The 17,213-nt window shown below is 48.6% G+C and overlaps 1 protein-coding gene and 1 long non-coding RNA gene across 2 annotated transcripts in view; one reads left to right on the top strand and one right to left on the bottom strand.

Moving 5' to 3' along the window:
- The window catches only part of ARL5C (ARF like GTPase 5C), a 36,499-nt gene extending 19,683 nt beyond the window's left edge, over window positions 1-16,816 (bottom strand). The window contains exon 1 of the mRNA XM_069634710.1: window positions 16,640-16,816. Within this exon, the coding sequence (XP_069490811.1) occupies window positions 16,640-16,685 (46 nt within the window). The 5' untranslated portion in view covers window positions 16,686-16,816. The remainder of the gene's footprint in view (window positions 1-16,639) is intronic.
- Window positions 16,817-16,933: 117 nt separating this feature from the next.
- The window catches only part of LOC138521695 (uncharacterized), a 125,911-nt gene continuing 125,631 nt past the window's right edge, over window positions 16,934-17,213 (top strand). Inside the window, exon 1 of the long non-coding RNA XR_011283099.1 lies at window positions 16,934-16,991. This is a non-coding gene — a long non-coding RNA (uncharacterized lncRNA). The remainder of the gene's footprint in view (window positions 16,992-17,213) is intronic.

A 17,213-nucleotide genomic window follows, 5' to 3' on the forward strand; every position in this document is an offset into this window, starting at 1 on the left:
CACTACTTTGCAGAAACATCTAGTGAGCTTTGTGTATTCATTATGTAACAGGAAAGAAAGTAAAAAACTAAGCAGAGTGGATCGCATAGCATGAGGAGAACTGGGCAAACTAGGTGGAAAATTCAAGTTTGCAGCCATCTCCCTTTCAGGGTAGCTGGTATAAAGCAGCAGAATGAGAAGATAAGATGTCAAGGAGTTGGGGAGGGGGGGGGGGAGAGAGAGAGGGGAAAATCAGCTCATGGGTGGAGCATCAGTTTCACGGATTTATGCAACCAGCAGGTTACAGAACTAGGTTTGCCATTAAAAGCATTTGGGCATATGATCATGTGCATTTTCAAAAAAGTTCATGAGTCAATATGATGCACCTTCACCCAACAAATGAAATCTAGCCTATGAGGGTAAAAATGAAATCTAGTCACACTGAGATTTAGATACATTAACCTTTACTATAAAGCATGGAGACAGTTTTTTACAGTAGCAATACCGGAATTATGCATTATGTAACAACTTACATTTTTAGGAATGGAATTGCACGACTAAAAAAAATAAAGATGACACATACTGGTCTTTGTCAGACAGAATATTAGCTTAATACAATTATCCCGATTACTTCTGGTTTGAAATAATGTGAAAAAGAAGAAAAAGGCATTTGGCACTAAGAGTGGAGCAGATTAGTACTGCTGCACTCTGTCCATTAGCCCCTTTGAACTTGCACTGAACAGAGAAAAGAGGGTGGAGAGCCTTAAGGGCAAGAGGAATTCCGGGTGAGCTTTGTTTTCCTTGTACATGGAAACGACTAGCTAGCTCTGCTACACAAGTGTCCATTTAATTACCAATAATTGCATAGCAAGTTGCTATGCGACACTGCATATTTTATGCCTTGTAGGTTATTTAATTTTGCATTGCACACCTATTCTCATGGGTCCTTGGTGTTTCATGATCTGCAAGTTGTCGGGAAGAGCATTGGTGTAAGAGTAAGGGTGAGTAGGGCAAGGTTGATTGTCACAATGTTGATATGTGCAGATAAGAATATAGTTCTTTTTGTGGTGTGTACAGTTGTGAGTCGACTGGAGCAAAAGTAACATGCACTCCAAGATACTAACTGAAATTTGTGTAGTTATCTGTGGTGTCTCAAGAGTGGTCGATTAAGGAGTGTGGAGAGTTGAATTGGTTTATCTGCAGTCAGTGTGGTGAATAGGGAAATTTAGTGTAGGGGTTGGGTCTCGAGTTGTTTTATCTGTTAGGGTGGAGGTAGAATGACTGAGGTGGCTATTACTATCATGTCTCAAATATCACACAAAAACACCCAATTACCGAAACAGCCTTCACTTTGGAATCACCACATGGTCGCATTTATTTGTTCGTTATCTCTGCAGAAAGTGTGTCAGAAGCAGCTCCTGTGTGCATTGTGAGATGTGGCAGTGCAGCCTGAAAATACGTTCTTCCCTCCAACTTTTGTTAGGTGGCTTGGTAGAAAGCTGTGAGAATCAGCTTTTGCCGGCTACTGATGTTTAAGACACAGCCCCCTGCTTGTGAGCCCCCAAAGCGTAACAGGTAAGACTGCTCCTGGTCATGTTTCTGCTGCTGCAGAAGGTGCTGTGGTGGGGGACGTGAGCATTGGCTCAACGGGTGAATTCACCAGACCGCGTGCTGAGCAGATGCCCCAGCCCATGCTGGGGGCGCTAAAGGGGCAGCTGGCATAGCAGGGCACACCTCTGGCCCACCCTGCATCAGGCCTGCCTCCCTTTGCCTGAGGGGGGCGGAAGGGGCGTGCCCCCAGAAACAGCCTGCCCCAGGCAGGCACATAAATGGCCTGGGCCAAGAGAGCGAGTCCTCTTTCGCAGCACAGGTACCAGCCGCCACCCACCTCCCAGACTCAACAGGACGTTGATCTGGATAAGGATTTGTGCCACGTATTAACATTTCCCTGGTTTTTTTAGGTGAATTTTGCAAAGTTTATCATTTGTTTTTCTGTCACAGGTGGCGTTACAAGGGCGGTCCTAGAGAAGGAGGCAAGCTGCGGGCTTCCCGTGAGCTATACCTGCTGGCTGCATGAGCCAGGATGCAGTGAGACAGGCGCTGGCACCACTAGGGACAGTTGGGACACAACTGAATGCAGTGGCCATGTTCGCTCCATTTAAATAATATGGGAGCGACTGAACTGGCAGTCGGATACCAGGGCGGGCTGTTCTCGCAAGAGCGGAAACCGAAGTGTGGACAGCTCACTGATTTTTTAAAATTTAACAGGCATGGCAGAGGCCAGGCATTCCAATGGCCTGAGCTGGGCTAGGATCGCTCGTTAGGATGAATCCAAAAAAGTGACTGTTTTCCAATCAAAAAATGGTGTCAAAATTATTTTGAGGAAACAATGTGTATTGTAATATATTCCAATGTGTAGGGGGAGGCAGTAGATGTTAGCCCTGCTATTTATTTATAAAGCGCACAATGGCCCTGGGGCATTGTGGCGCTGTTACAGCAGGTTCACTTGGATACATATATGGACAAGGCATTACATAGTCAGAAGAATGCGGTACAGACAGTCACTGATTCATAACGTTACAGTAGGTACGTTCCGTGGTTACATGGGAACTACCTCAGGTAAGTCTAGTTAAAGAGACTTGTTTTTAGGGCTCTTCTGAACACCGTGAAGACGTTTCATTTCGGAGTGTGAGAGGCAGTGCGTTCCAGTGTTTTGGTGCTAGTACAGTGAAACTTGCCCCTCCAGGTTTTGCACGTTTATATGCAGGGACTGAGTTGGCGTGCCTAATGACGCAGTTCAGGCCCGATTGCATTTGCAAGGTGAATTCCTTCTTCCAAGTGCGGGTGTGCTGCGAAGGAGAGACATTTGTGTGTGATGGCAAGTGTTTTGAAAATGATGCGCCCTTTCACTGGGAGCCAGTGAGCATCCCTTCTGGCCTGAGAGATATGTTCCCTCCTAGGCATGCTTAGTGCTGCTCTGAGGGCATTATTCTTTGTGATTTGCAGTTTAAGGAGGTTTTTATTTGAAGTGCCTAGAAGCAGGACATTACAATAGTCCAGGCTTGGCTCCGATGGTGGCGCTGGCTATGTTAAGGCAGTTTGTAGCTGAGAGGTACGGTTTTACAGCATTAATGATTTTGGTGGTGAGCGCCACTGAGGATGCGATTGCATTGACTTGTCGCTTCATAGAGAGGGTGGAGTCCAGATATACACCTGGGGTTTTTACTGCAGGAGAGACCGTGATTACAGTATCTTCAAGGCTGAAAGTAGTACCTCGATTGTCTAGCCTTTTCAGAATTTTGTTGGGACCTGCCAGTAGGATTTTGGTTGTCCCCATTGAGAAACCGTTGGATGCCATTCAGGCCTGGATGAGGGCATAGGTCTCTTAAGGGTGTTTGAGTCTTGCTCATAGGAGCCGGAGAGGGGGGAGAATTATTTGGGTGTCGTTGGCATAGTTCGTAAATGCTATGCCATGATCATCTAGGTCATTGAACAAGGCTAGGGTAAAAATATTGCAGAGGTTCGAGGAGGTGCATAACCCTTGTGGGACTCCACAGTGGATGGGAGATGGGGTAGCTATGTGCTATCGGCAGCAGCGCTGCGCTGCCGTGTTTATGGAGTTGCTTAAGGTAAACTCCCTAACTTGGATTGCGGGAGTGAGTGCATCCAGTACCAGGCCGTGGTGGGGACAAGTTGCTAAAAGGAGGCATTCCTGGGTTTTGCAGGGCTGGGTCTGTGTTTAAATAGCTGCATGCCTGATTTTTAAGTGGGGCACGTTAATTAGTTTTTTTCGTTTTTTGCGCTAACAAATATTCTGGACATAATTACAACTACTTATTTTCAGCAGAGTGTCACAGAGTGCTTCCTGTGTTCCCGAGAGCTCAGAGCTTGCAGTGAGAGGCTCTACATACTTCACGACTACTCAGAAACCATAAAGGATAGGACACTGATAAATTCTGCTTGCTGCAGGGGAGGAACAGTTGCTTGGGCTGTACGGTGACGCCCCCCCACCTTCGCAGCATTACACTGAGAGGGTCGGACAAACATTCCAAATCTCTATCCGCACTTCGAGGCTTGTGCACTACATGAAAATGCCTAGGGTCCCGACCTTGTTACCCCCAAGGACTAGAAATTAAGCCAGATGCCAAGAGGGAACTTTATTGACCAAATCTAAGTCAATAGACTCTACAGCTGCCTTCGTCGAGCGGCGACGAAGGCAGCTGTAGATCCAGCAGTGTTGCTGGATTCCAAGCATTGCTCTTCACGTGTGGGTGTTAAAGACGCTGAACAGTGGAGAGACTATTCGGCGGGCAGGGGGCCTGAATGCACACAGCTTTTTAAAGACTTAAAAAGTGTAGGGGAGCACGTGCCCTTGCAAAGCTTCGAATGAGGTCCCTTTAACAGCTTGGAAGGAGTATCCTATATTTCCACCGGTCCTTAAAAAACAGGCACCATCGATGAACACTCATGACCTGACAACTTCTGGAAGCGGTGTAAGCCACCCCCCACCCCCTCACTCCCCCGTCAGTGCAAACAACGATGGTGGCTCCTTAAAGGGTTGACAACACGAAATCCCTTTCTGTTCAGGAGACTCCTATCTTAAATCAGACTGGTAAGGCAAGATAATGTGCAGAGAGCTTTTCCTCTCCTCCACTTGCTATGGCGTTAAAACCAGCCTTACCCGATTCAGACGCCATATTTTCTGCATACCATTGCGTGCGGATTGGATAACTACAGCTCAAACGACCCCTACAACAGCCTTTTCACACCAGACTCATTAGAGCCTGTTGAAAAGGCACCTCGCCGTGCTAGAGGCATCAGCATTATCCGAAGGAAATTGCAATTGGACCAAAAGGCTAAGCTCACTAAATTGAACCCCATGTTAGAGGCAACAGTTTTACGTATTTTCCAATACAATAATGATGGGCTTCAAGGTCAAGATACAATGAAGCGTGAACCTTTGTCAGGTGTTGAGAAGTCTGGGTGATTAGTCGTGGAGCTTCCCGAGATAACTACCAGTTAAGCCACACCTAATTTCATCCTCTTCAGCTTCCTCGTTGGATGAATCTATTTTTCCTCCCCAAACAAGTCCTGGATCTTCGAACCCACTAAATTCTATGGCATTTCAAACACTGTAGTGGGATGTCTGCTCTAACCATATCCTTTCTAAAGCTTGATAAAACCATATACAAACAAAAAAAAAAATATGAAGGAATATATTATATATATATATATATATTCCTTCATAACATCATTGCAAATGAGAGTGGATCATGAAGCAGAAACATCTTTGCAAATGCAAAAAAAAAAACAAGCTTTGGAATTAGAGCGAAGCATATTGGGTTCATTGCTCGACATTTTACTCGAAAAGAAAACGGCCATATGGGCTAAGGGGAGCCCTTACCGATGGGACGTTAATGTAAATATAATCTGCAAAAAAGAGGTCAAACCCCCTTACCCCCAATAGTAAAACTAGTTTCCAGGACCTCGAGGGCTAACCCACAGCCCTCCATCTCTGTAACAGAAGATGGGCGAGTGAAGAACAAAGACCCTTCAAGCTGTGAAAAGGATATTTGTAATATGCCAGTAACTGCCATAGAGCCAGCCCCAAATGATACAACTGAATGTGGCAAAGGAAGTAGCCGGCCCATAATGATACCAGTAGATAAAGATGATGCCCCCATCTCTTCAGCTCTCCCCTTTCCGATTTTTCAAAAAAGAAAAAAAAAGTAATCATTTAATGGAGGGTCCAACGAGCCTCTGGAAGGGAGAAGGCCAAATCACTTAAAACAAGGAAGACAAATGGGGCGATAATTTTTTGGCGGAATTCAACTATGCCATCAGCACCTTTAATATCAGCCCCTAACAAATGGAGTCTGCCTGTGCAAAAGTTTCCACACTTCCCCTGAAGGTATCCGACAGTCAGGGATATGTCTCGGAGAGTGTGGTCATGAATTCTTCTGCGGATAGGGACTTCTTGAATTTGAGGTTGCTGAGGTCTGAGGGGGAAATGAATGACAGACACCCAAGGCCACCTGGACCGCCTCTTAAAGGTTGCAGCTCTGATGATAAACATCCCTTTTTTTACATTGGCGGACAACGGTTGGCTGCTACCTTGAAAGTGAGGGGAGGAGGGGGGGGGTCGAACAGCAGTCAGCCGGTTGACCTTCCCAAGGCAGGTTGTAAGCCATCTATTACAAAGCTGGCTAATACTAAAAAAGCGTCTCAGGACAACCTGAATTTTCATGCAACATTTTGTTTAATGAAGTTAGAGGTAGGAGGGCTCCATATTTTGTGTTTGGAGCGTCAATGTCAGCTGAAGACGGTCTGATTTTAAAATCGCTCCAACATAATGAGTTTACTCCACCATATCCCACTACTGCGATTTGTGGACATGATATTGTGGAATTTGTGAACCAATTACAATTTGACAACGTTTCATTCATTTAAAATCGAATGTGCTCAAGTACTTGAGGTAGCCCACTTGCTTCTGCAGTTGGGTTTTGAATTGGGTGAACCCTGATCTAAAAGAAATGGGGTGAGTTGTAGGTTGGATGATGGAAAAAAAGCTTTTACGGGAAACAATTCTCCAAAATGTACAGCCAACCCAACCCAGCCCTATACCGACAGGGAGCGGCAGGTGAGCTAACAAAGAACACCCCCTAAAGGTCACATTTAATTTTGTCTTCCAAGGACTACCGTAAGCTTAGAGAAATTTTGATTTGTCGCACCATTCTAGTCCCTAGTCCCCCCCCCTTCCACCCCTATCCAATGGGCCTGGGATGTGGCTCCAGCCACACAACGTGAAACCATAACAAGAGGTAACCAATAGAGAGGACTGGGTTATGAGCTCCCGGAACAATAGGGGTTTTTGTCCATCTGTTGCAGCCTCTGACCTGCACCTTCAGAATTTTGATATACTGTGCCTACAGGAAACATGGATGCAAACGACCCCCAATTGCGATGGTTGCAGCTCCTGCCTTAACCCGGCTTACACAGGCGCCACGGGCCACCCATCCTTGGGTTTACTGACATTTGTGAGAAATGGGAAGGGGCTTACTGTAGTCGATACATGGAATCCTAATCCTCTTTGAACAAGCACTGTGGAAATCGTTAAGTCTCTCCTGAATCCTCAAACGGATTTAATTGTTAATGTGTATTGGAATCTGGTGGCAATACCTGTTGGAAAATGATCTGTAACTGACCTTATTGACACCAACTACATTCAACATAATGTCCAATTTGTCATTGTTTGTGGGGATTTAAATAGTCCCTGTATAGATAGAATGGGGAAAAACAAATGAAGATGATAGTTCCATTGGTAAAGGGCATGAGAGAGCAGTGAGGTGGTTAAATGTAATGAGGTCGAGAGTTCTCCATATGCTTAATGGCCAAATTAAAGGGGATATTATAAGTCGACTTGGTTGAATGGTCTGCAGTCTAGAACCAGGGACTATTTCTTTGTCTTGGGACCCATGATCAACAATAATACGTTTAGAAGTTTGGGGAAAGAAAACCAGTGATCACCATCTCCTAAAACTGATTTGGGTTCTGAGAAAAAGGTCAAGGGGTGATTACTGGCCAGTAAATCTAGAAATCTCGCAGGGTCGAAATCGTTTGCATATGAATTGTCCGTTTGTGTCGGTACTGCTGTCTAATTACAGGAAACAGCTGGAACACCCTGAAAAACTATGCTTCGCTCCTGCTGGAATTTAGTATTAGTAATATAAAAAGGGAAGACACTAGTCTTTTCGCCTAGGCACAGAGTTGATCAGAGGATTGTGGCAAAAAAAAAACAGCTTTGCAAAGATGTGTGGATAATTGTATTAACGGTGGCTGCCAGTTCTTTATCCTTAGAAAGCGGAAAATATAAAAATGCGTTAGCTCTTCATAAGGCCCAAATGTTGCAGATGGATGCCAAAGAAATGTTAATGGCCCTAGCGAAAAAAAGACCCGGCAAATGAGTAACTATCGGTCTTCCTTGCAGCCTGCCTTGTTGTCAAATGTGGTTACAGAGGAAACCTGGATGGAATTTTATGAGAAATGATTTGGCCCGGGGCTAGAAGTGGACCTACAGCCTTTTAAAAAAGGCTATTCCGGCATGGGCCGTCCCTTTGGATCCTCTACATAGAGTTACTAAGAAGGATAATCCTCAAGCGGCAGGCACTGACAGCCTCACTAACATAAGAGGCATCAGATGCCTGGATCCAAATGGTGATGAAATTAGGGGATGTGCCCAACACCTGGAGATCTGCTAGAATAGTTCCCATATTCAAGAGAGGCAATAGGGTGGACCCTGCTAACTACTGTCCTATTGCCCTCTTGGATGTTTTGGGCAAGCCATTTGCAGCTCTACTCTTGAAGCACCTCCAGAACTGGGTAAATACAGCCATCAGATATGATGCCAAACTGGTTTGTCAGGGGGGTGAGGACTGATTTGAATCAGTTTGTGCTGAATATTCTGAAGGGGCCTTGGACCCCTTTTTATATTGTATTTCCTTCTTGTGTGAACTACAGTTCTCAAGAGTAGTAGGATAACATATCGTACCTTCTCTTTTGTGAGTCCAGCAAACACTTTAATTGGACTACTGCAACAGCCTCTGAGAGTTAGAGGTGGCTGAGTGATGGGCTCGCGGATGAAGGTGTTTTGGAAGAGAGCTGGAGGTAGTGCTGGCCCTAGAAAGTCTTATGGACGATGCAGAGGGTGTTGAACTTGGTCCTTGCAGCCACCGGGAGCCAGTGGAGAGTTTAAGGGCTGGAGAGATACTGTCCCTAGGCTTGAGGCCAAGGACAAGTCCCGCAGTCCTGGTCTGGATTAGTTGCAAAGGGTGAAGTGTAGAGGCATGCAGATTTAGAAAGAGGCTGTTGCAGTAGTCCAGCCTGGAGGGAACCAGGGCTCTAGAGACTGAGTTTCTGGGGGAAAGTGACAAAAGGAAGAATACCTCTTAGGAGGTGTAGCTGGTAGTGGGCCTTCTTGGCAAGGTCTGTGATATGAGGGGAGAAGGAGAGAAGTTGACACCAAGGTTCTTTGCCTCACAGGAAGGCGGAGGGCCCAGGGAGAGGGGGCAAGCGGGAACAGGGGTTCCAATGAGAAGGATCTCAGTCTTACTGGCAATAAGGCAAAGATTGTTGGAGGCACACCAATCCTGAATTACAGGAAGGTGATACATATAAGTGCTTTTACTGACCTTACTTAAGTCACTCTGTGCTGGATCTGAAAAGTTACTAACCTGCATTATTGTTCCTTTTATAATTTTATGCCATTTTTAATTGAATGTAATCAGTAGTTGCTTCCATTTTAGATTTGCTTGTGTATATATAAATATATCTTAATAACTAAGTATGTAAGTGTTTTCTTGGGTATGTATGTACGGATTTCAGAGTACTGCTCTGCGGCTCATAACTCCCTCCTAAAATGAGCCTGGCTGCTCAGTCACTCTATACCAACTTGTGTAGTACAGGCCTATATTAAGAGTTGCGGCACCAATACCAAGAGATTGGTCTTATGAAGAAGTCTAACACCAGTTGGACTTACCCAACAAAGTATGCATCAACACTGGTTACGGAATGCTCCTGTGCATTGATGGAATGTTTTAAGACTGTTTCGTGTGTTGTCCTAAACTACATTTTTGCCCAATGTTCCAGAATTGCTGTGGAATTCACAGTTGCAATCCATTATTTCAAACTAAATTCTAAGGGGAGGCCCAGGCCAAAGCCTTGGCCGTACTTGCTGTGTTAGTTTGGGTGTCTTTCCTTGGTTCAATCCAGGGAAAACACTTGCACACAGAGCACCTGGAGACTAGGACAATGGCAACGGTGCACGGTATAAGACAACTTAACATAACAGCGCTCATTGCAGCTGCTATAGACTGCAGAGGCGTAATCTGATTGGGACATGGGGCATGGTAGTCCACCAAGATGGTAGCCATCTTTGACCACACATGAGTAGAACAAGATTTCCAGCACCCCAAAAACACAGAAAAGGACTTTCCATAGCTCACCCTACCACCACTTCCCCCTTCCCTGCTTTCCGACGTCCCTGGGTTCGCAAGCCGGAGCTGCAGCACTGCGAGCCAAGGCCTGTCTGGGCCGAGCACTGTGCGAGCTCGGCTCCGACTAAGACGCTGGCTGGCAGGACTGGGAGGCTGGTGGCCTAGAGCATGTGCCACCAGCGGAAAATGCACATCGTGGAGGGGAGAATGTCTGAGAAAATACAGCTTTGCTGTGCATTGCATAGTGTGCCGGGTTGCTGGTCCGAATGCAGACTCAGTGCAGATCGCTGTGCACAGGGTCCACACAGGCACAGAATCTGAACGGCACACAACATGCCAAGAGTACGCAGTGTGCATACAAGTCCTGGCCTGTAAAGTCCACTTGTACTCACTGCAAGGGGAGTGGGTGTATGCGTAAGCAGCCCCTGAAGGGCACAGACACCGGGGGAGACCGCGGGGTTTACAACACCCGCAGGAAGCCCTTTGAGACACGTATTCCTTCCAGATAACGAACGCATGAATAGTGCGCATGGTAAGGGTGAAAATGGCCACCGTTTCCCAAACTGGACTCCCATATCACAAAGGCCACTCTTAGCCCGACTCTCGCTCTTCCCATGGAGCCAGGCCCCACTTACTCCGCCTCCCAGCAGCACCCTAAACCAGGATCCTTTTGAAAGGCTCCCCCCGCGCACCCACCACACGGAAGCCATGAAGGGATCTTGCCGCCACCCCCCCCCCCTTCCCTTCCCTTCCCTTGCCCGACATCACCAAGGCATGGCAGGCAGGAGCCTGGGCAATTGCCTGGCGGCTGGGGCTCGCCCCCGACTTCGAAGAATAACCTTCCCGGCGTCACTGTGCAGAGTAATTACCACTAGAAACCGGCGCCCGGCGTTGCCAGCCCAGCGGGTGACTCACTGCCGGCCGGCGCTGCATCGCGCCCAGGGCTGCCCCTGTGAGCTCACCGGTGCCCTGCCTTTGCGCACGCCATCCCGGGGCGGGGGTCAGCAGAGTCCGCGCAGCCGTGCGGGCAGGGCCTCTGGTTTCACTGTCGCCTTCTCCAGCACGGGGGCCACAGAGTGCAGAGCCCCCACCCTGCCCTCCCCCCCCCCGCGACGCCTCTGCCTGGGAGGCTCAACTTGCTCCCCGACGCGCACACAGTCTACGAAGCATCGGGGGTTACATGGTTTCAGAGCAGGTAGTAGAGTGGTGGTGGCGGGAAGTAAACACGTGCAGAGCGCTGACCACACAGCAATGCAGAGGTCCGAGACTTCAGCCTGGCACGCGACACGGCGCCAAAAGCAAGTGTCCAGCTCTGGATGATACACGTGGAAGGTCAGCAGAGCAGCACGAGCACGTTTAATACTAGTACCTTCTATGCGGGCGGAGGGGGCTCGGGGAAGGGGCAGGCTTGGCGCATCAGAGTTTTTGATAGCCCAAAAGAAAGCCAAATGTTAACTATGGAAAGTGTAAACACATATCGCAGAAGACCGGATGATGTAGGGCCATCAAAGATAAGCTCCATTTATTTTATTTTATTGTTCGCTTGTTGGGAGCTATACAGGAAGTACATATCTTTCAAAGCGCACAGAGGGCAAAATGGAGGGGACAAAGGGGCGAGAAAATTAAAATACATAAAAAAATAATCCGCAGAGGGTCGGAGGGGGGGAGGGGCAACGAACCCACTAGGCCGTGCAAGTGTTCAGAACATGCAAGTGCAAAAGGGAGGGGGACTGGGATAAGTGCTGGGGTGCTCAGTGAGCATCAGGTGAAGTGCAATGTAAGATAAGTGCGAACCTCTAAGGGAGAGGGGGAGCCGAGGCAAGTGCTGAGGATAGAAGCTGGGGGGTCGATGTGGGAGGTCACGGCCCAGAGGATGCAAAAGGGCCCTGAACACCAAACAAGCAACTGTGAGATTACTAGAGGAGAGTGGGTGGGAAGGAGGAGGTAAAGAGGAAAGTGTTCAGGAGCTTCGGAATTTAAGAAAAGTCCTGCTCAAGATGAAGAGGGAGGCTGTTCCAAAGAAGGGAGCCAGCTGAGGAAAGTGATCAACCTCCTGCCTTTGTTTAGCAAAAACTTTACACACAATGAGTTGGTGCCAGAGGAGTGCAGAGGTCTAGAGGGGGAATAGTTAGTAAGAGAATTGCAGATAGTGTGGTCCCAGCCCCAGACAGCCTTGTGGTTGATACAGAGGGATTTGAATTTAATGTTAAAGGATATTTGTACCGCGCTCTAGTCCCCTGGCGCTCTGGTGGCTCTGAAAAAGGCAGAGGGGGTGGGTTAGTGGGAATAAGCTGGAAAAGTGCAAGAGAGCAGTGATGTGCTGTTGGCAGCCTCAGCCCAGTGGGTCAGTTGGCTGGGCTTGGGGTATTTTACGGTCGGTAGTCGTGTGCTGTTGTGCAAGTTTATGTGTGGTTTGTTTTGTTGTTGCAATGTAGTGAAGTTTGTGCGGCATGTGTTTTAGGCGTGTGGTTGTGTTTGGTTAGAGTTTGAGAGGTGTATGCAGAGGGATTAAATTGTTAGTGGATTGGTTAGTTGGCATACTGCCTTTTCAATTATGTCTAGGTGTGATGCTTGCTAACATTCACTATTTCATCTGGGTGCAGCACTTGCTAATTTTCAATATTCTTTCTAGATGGGACGCAGGCTAGTGATCATGATTTCATCCAAGTGTGGCACATGCTAACATTCACAATCCTGTCTACATGCAACGCAGGCTAAAGTTAAGAATTCCATCTAAGTGTGGCGTATGCCAACATTCACAATCCTGGCTAATGTTCTCAATTCTATGTTTGGATCCATGCTAATATTCAAGTTCCATCTATGTGTGGCATGTGCTAACATTCATAATCCAATCTAGATGTGAGGCAGGCCAAAGCTAAGGGTTCTAGCTGGATGCGGGGCATGCCAACAAGCACTTTTCTATCAGAGTTCAATCAAGCGTGGTGTATGCTAGTCTTCCTAATTCCGTCTAAGTAGGCAGGTGCAGACTATTGCAAATCTATCTAGATGTGGCGCAGGCTAGCATCCACAGTTCCCTCCAGACGTGACACTTGCTAACATGGACTAATGTGTTAGGAAGCAGTGCAGGCGCTAGTGAAGACTAGGGCAGGAGAGACGCAGTCCCTGGGCTTGAGGCCAAGGATAAGTCTTACTGCCCTATTCTGGATTAGCTGGAGGAGTTGCAGAGTGGAAGGTTGATTCGGGAGGAGGCTATTGCAGTAGTTTAGCCTAGAGAGAACCAGGGCTGGGTAACATTGAGCTTTGGGGGGAGGGGGTGAGAAAAGGTAGAATTCCTTTGGGAAGGAAGAGCTGAGAATGGGACTTCTTGGCAATGTCCCGAGTGTGAGGGGGCGGGCGGGGGAGAGATGAGTTGAAGGTGACTCCAAGGCTCCATCTGAGCTTAATGTATAAACGCACCACTTCGGTGGACACCTGCCACAGGCTACCCAACCACGCACTTTAGAATGCAGCTCCAACTACACATTCGGTCTATCTGGGTTCATATCGAGACTACTGCTCTATCCTGCCCTCCCTCAGCTCCCGCCCACATGTCCGACCTCTTGGGTACCTTAACGGGGCCCAGCCAGCCCTCCTATGTCCTAATCCCGGCCAAATGCCCACACGTACCTTAAGCCTCCTCTTAGAACTTTCCCATACCTGGACTTCGGTCCCTGAGGGTGCGCCTAACACAAAGCGCATTGAGGCCATACAAATGGGAAAGGTGCCATATTAAAGGGTATTACCCAAATTGGTTGTTTCAAATGGACCCTTGGTACAACTGGCTAGTACCATTTGGTCGTTTTGAAACGACCAATTTGGGTAATCACTACCAAACATGGGAAGCAGGGGTGGCATTCGCTTCCGGAGGTGGGGACAAAAATAAAAGGCAGACCCTGCGGTGTCAGATCCGACCCGCGTAGGAGGGACAGATCCAATGCAGCAGGGGAAAACATGCACAGACAGCAACAAGTTAAGTATGGGGTGTTTTTTTTTAATGGCCGTTTTGGCTGCAGCAAAATTGGCTTTGCGACCAGTCAATTCGGCCACGAACAATTGTGCCATAGCCAAAGGTATACATCCATATAAAGGACTGCTACAATTGTCAAAGGTGCGTGTGAGCACCGGATGTGTGTGCAGCTGTTGTGGCATTTGTGAAATAGCCGCTTCTTAGCGGTAGGTGTGGTGGTTGAGAGGTCAATAGTATGTTCTTGCTGACAGGATTGATCCAGACCGATTGTGGCTGCGTTGGGCCTGAGGAGAACGCCTGGCTGGGGGGTGTGTAACCAGCAGTGTTTAGTTAGGGCGATGGGGGGTTTGAGGCAGATGTTGGTATGAGAACAGCTATACTGAATGGTGCCATAGTATCGCTGTGATATATTTGAGTGGTGGTGTAAAGAAGAGAGTAAGCGTGGAGATGTGAATATGGTGGTTTTATGAGATGGCGCCCACTCCAATAGTTCCATGAACTTCATCTGCTCCATGTACTCCGACTGTTCTGTGCATTACTACCTCTCTACTGACTTGAACTTCGGTTCCCAAGGACATTCAACCTACCAGCGCCTTCAGACCATGCCAATGGTACATAAGGCTCTATATAAATGCAAAGTAACATAACATAACAATACAATAAAGTAGTAAAGTCCTTCAGAAAATGCATGGTTTAGGCTTTCACCACAAACATATCAATGGGGAATTCTCAAACAAAATGAGATGGGAAACTGTATACAAAGTGACAAGAATTTACTTTCAGCGCACCAACTTAAGTGATAACATGGCAAGTGAGCTATTTAGACAGGTCGCCACTGTCATGGGGCATTATGTGGCGCTCCAGCCTCTGACGTGTTCCCCCAGAGAGCACACATGCCAGCCTGCGCGTGGCACTTTGGGTGGCAGCAGAGAAAAAACCACACAATCACAGTATCTGGCTGCAGAGGGGCATGAGTAGCAGGCACAGCATAACTGGGGAGGGGAGTTACACATAAATGTGGTGGGGAAGCTGGGAAGGAGTGCTGTAGGGTGGGAAGCCCAGAAAGGGTGGTGTACGCCGAGGAGAGGTCCAGAAAGGAAGAGGAAGCCTGGACAAAAGAAGGGGGGGAGCCCAGAAATAAGCAGAAGGGGACATGCATGCAGGGGGCCTATAAAGAAAAAGGGCGGGGAACATGCACTGGGATGGGGGAAGCGCAGAATGCAGAAAGCAGTGGCTGGCGGGGTAGGCCTCAAGAAGAATCCTAACCCACGACTACATACTCAACCCGAGAAGATGGAGTAATGAGGCTCAAGCCTCGGTATCCAAAAATCACCGCTGATGGATAAAAATCTATCAAGAAGAAGAAGCGGGTAGGCAGGAGGAGGATGAGGGCTGTAGGAGAGTTAGGGCTCTGGAGTTAGGCAAGGGGAGAGGCAGGGCTGTGGAGGTGTGGTGAAGAGGAGCAGGAGGCACAGGGCGAAAGAGCTGCAGGCGAATGGAGGAAGAGCAGAGGTGGAGGGCTGAAGGGGTAGGAAGGAGGAGGAACGGCGAAGTGCTAGGCAGGGGGGCTGAAGAGTACCTGGGGCGAGCGGGGACCTGAAGGGGAGCAGGTTGAAATGGAAGAGGGGGCGCTGAAAGGGCTAGCCAAGACTGGGGGAGGGGCACTGAAAGGGCTAGGAAGGGGGACGGGGCCTTAAGAGTGGTAACATGAAGGACTAAAGGGTTAGAGCCAGGAGGAGGCTGAAGGAAGAGCCAGGAGAGGGGGGGAAGGTTGACGGGTTTCTGGGGTGGGAGGGTGATCCAGGAGCAGGAGTGGGCTGAAAGGGTAGCCGTGGGAAGGGTGGAGGGCTTAAATCGTAGGCAGGAGAGCTGGTGGGAGGGGCTGAAGGGATAGTCGGGGGCAGCAGCAGAAGGGATAGCGGGGGGAGCGGCCAAGGGGATAGCCGGGGGCAAAGGAGCAGCCAAAGGGATAGCCGGGGCAAGGGGAATGGGGAGCGGCCAAAGGGATAGCCGGGGTGGGAGGAGGGGCTGAAAGATCAACTAAAATATGGAGGAGTAGGAAAAGTGGCAAGGGGAGGGGGACACATTATAGCCAGGAGGTGGGCACAAGCTGAAGAAGAAAGCCAAGAGTAATGGGGCACCAAGAACAAGGGCACGCCAGGAGCTACATTGAAGTGGAAGCCAAAAGGAGGGGGAGGGTGCAAGGGTGCGAGGGGGGAGCCAAAAGAAGGAAGGGGGCTGAAGTGGTAGCCAGAAGGTGATTAGGTGTTTGGGGTAAGGGCCAGTGGAGTACGATATAGAAATGTGGGTGCTGTGGTGGGATAAACATGGGGAAGGGGCGTAGTATGGGGAGGTGTACAGATTCTTATTCGGTCAGATTCGTCTCAACTTCAGCCTACGAACATAAAGCAGGCCGAAAAAGTTGAGCATAATTAGATAAGTGGTAAGCTCAGGACAGATCGAACGGGGAGGGTGAGATGGAATGAAAGAAGATACAGAGCAGAGGAACTGACGAAGCGAGTGAATCGGGAGGGCAAGAGAAGTAGGAACAATAAACGAGGGGAAGCTAGTGTGGACGGAGCTGATGGGTGGGCTAGAGTTGGCTGAGGAGTAGGGTACTGGAAGGAGGGATTCATAATAAAGCATACGTGCTGGAGTCCGGAGGAGGGATGCTGCGCATATGGTTCACCCCGGTACTCACCCTGGTTCCCGAAGATGGCCATAAGCCGACTGAAAAGCTGCCCCATTCCGACTCCGCTATCACAGGCAGGCCTCGTACAGCTGTTGCTGCCGCTGCTTACTTCTTGGCCACGGCCCCTTTAAAGCCTTCCCTCTGACGTCACTTTCGAGCCCGCCCACGGCGGGGAGCTCCCCGACGTCAGAGCACAGTCCCACCCCCGGGCCTTTTTTGGCATTCAGGCTGGCCGGCAAGACACCGCCCACCCGGCCAGCCATAGGAGAGTGTTCCCGCAACTCACGATTACGTCAGAGAAGGCGGGTCCCGAGGCGGAAGAGAAGGGGGACAAAAGCGAAGAAAGTATACACAGGTCCGGGTGAGTCCGTCTTCTATTTTGAAACGTAAAAACTCCATGAGAGTTTGTTATCTCATGAGAACTCGCTACTGGTGCAATACTGGTGCAATAAACCCCGAGTCTGTTTACCAATGCACTGCCAGAGAAGAGGATTTGTGCACAATGAACACCGTGGGAAATTACTTCATAACAATAACTCTGCATGCCTATTAGCTGGGAAATTTCGGGGGAGCTACAGCTAAA

The sequence above is a fragment of the Ambystoma mexicanum genome, chromosome 13 (genome assembly GCF_040938575.1).
Source record: "Ambystoma mexicanum isolate Mex_15411 chromosome 13, UKY_AmexF1_1, whole genome shotgun sequence".
Lineage (NCBI taxonomy): Eukaryota > Metazoa > Chordata > Amphibia > Caudata > Ambystomatidae > Ambystoma > Ambystoma mexicanum.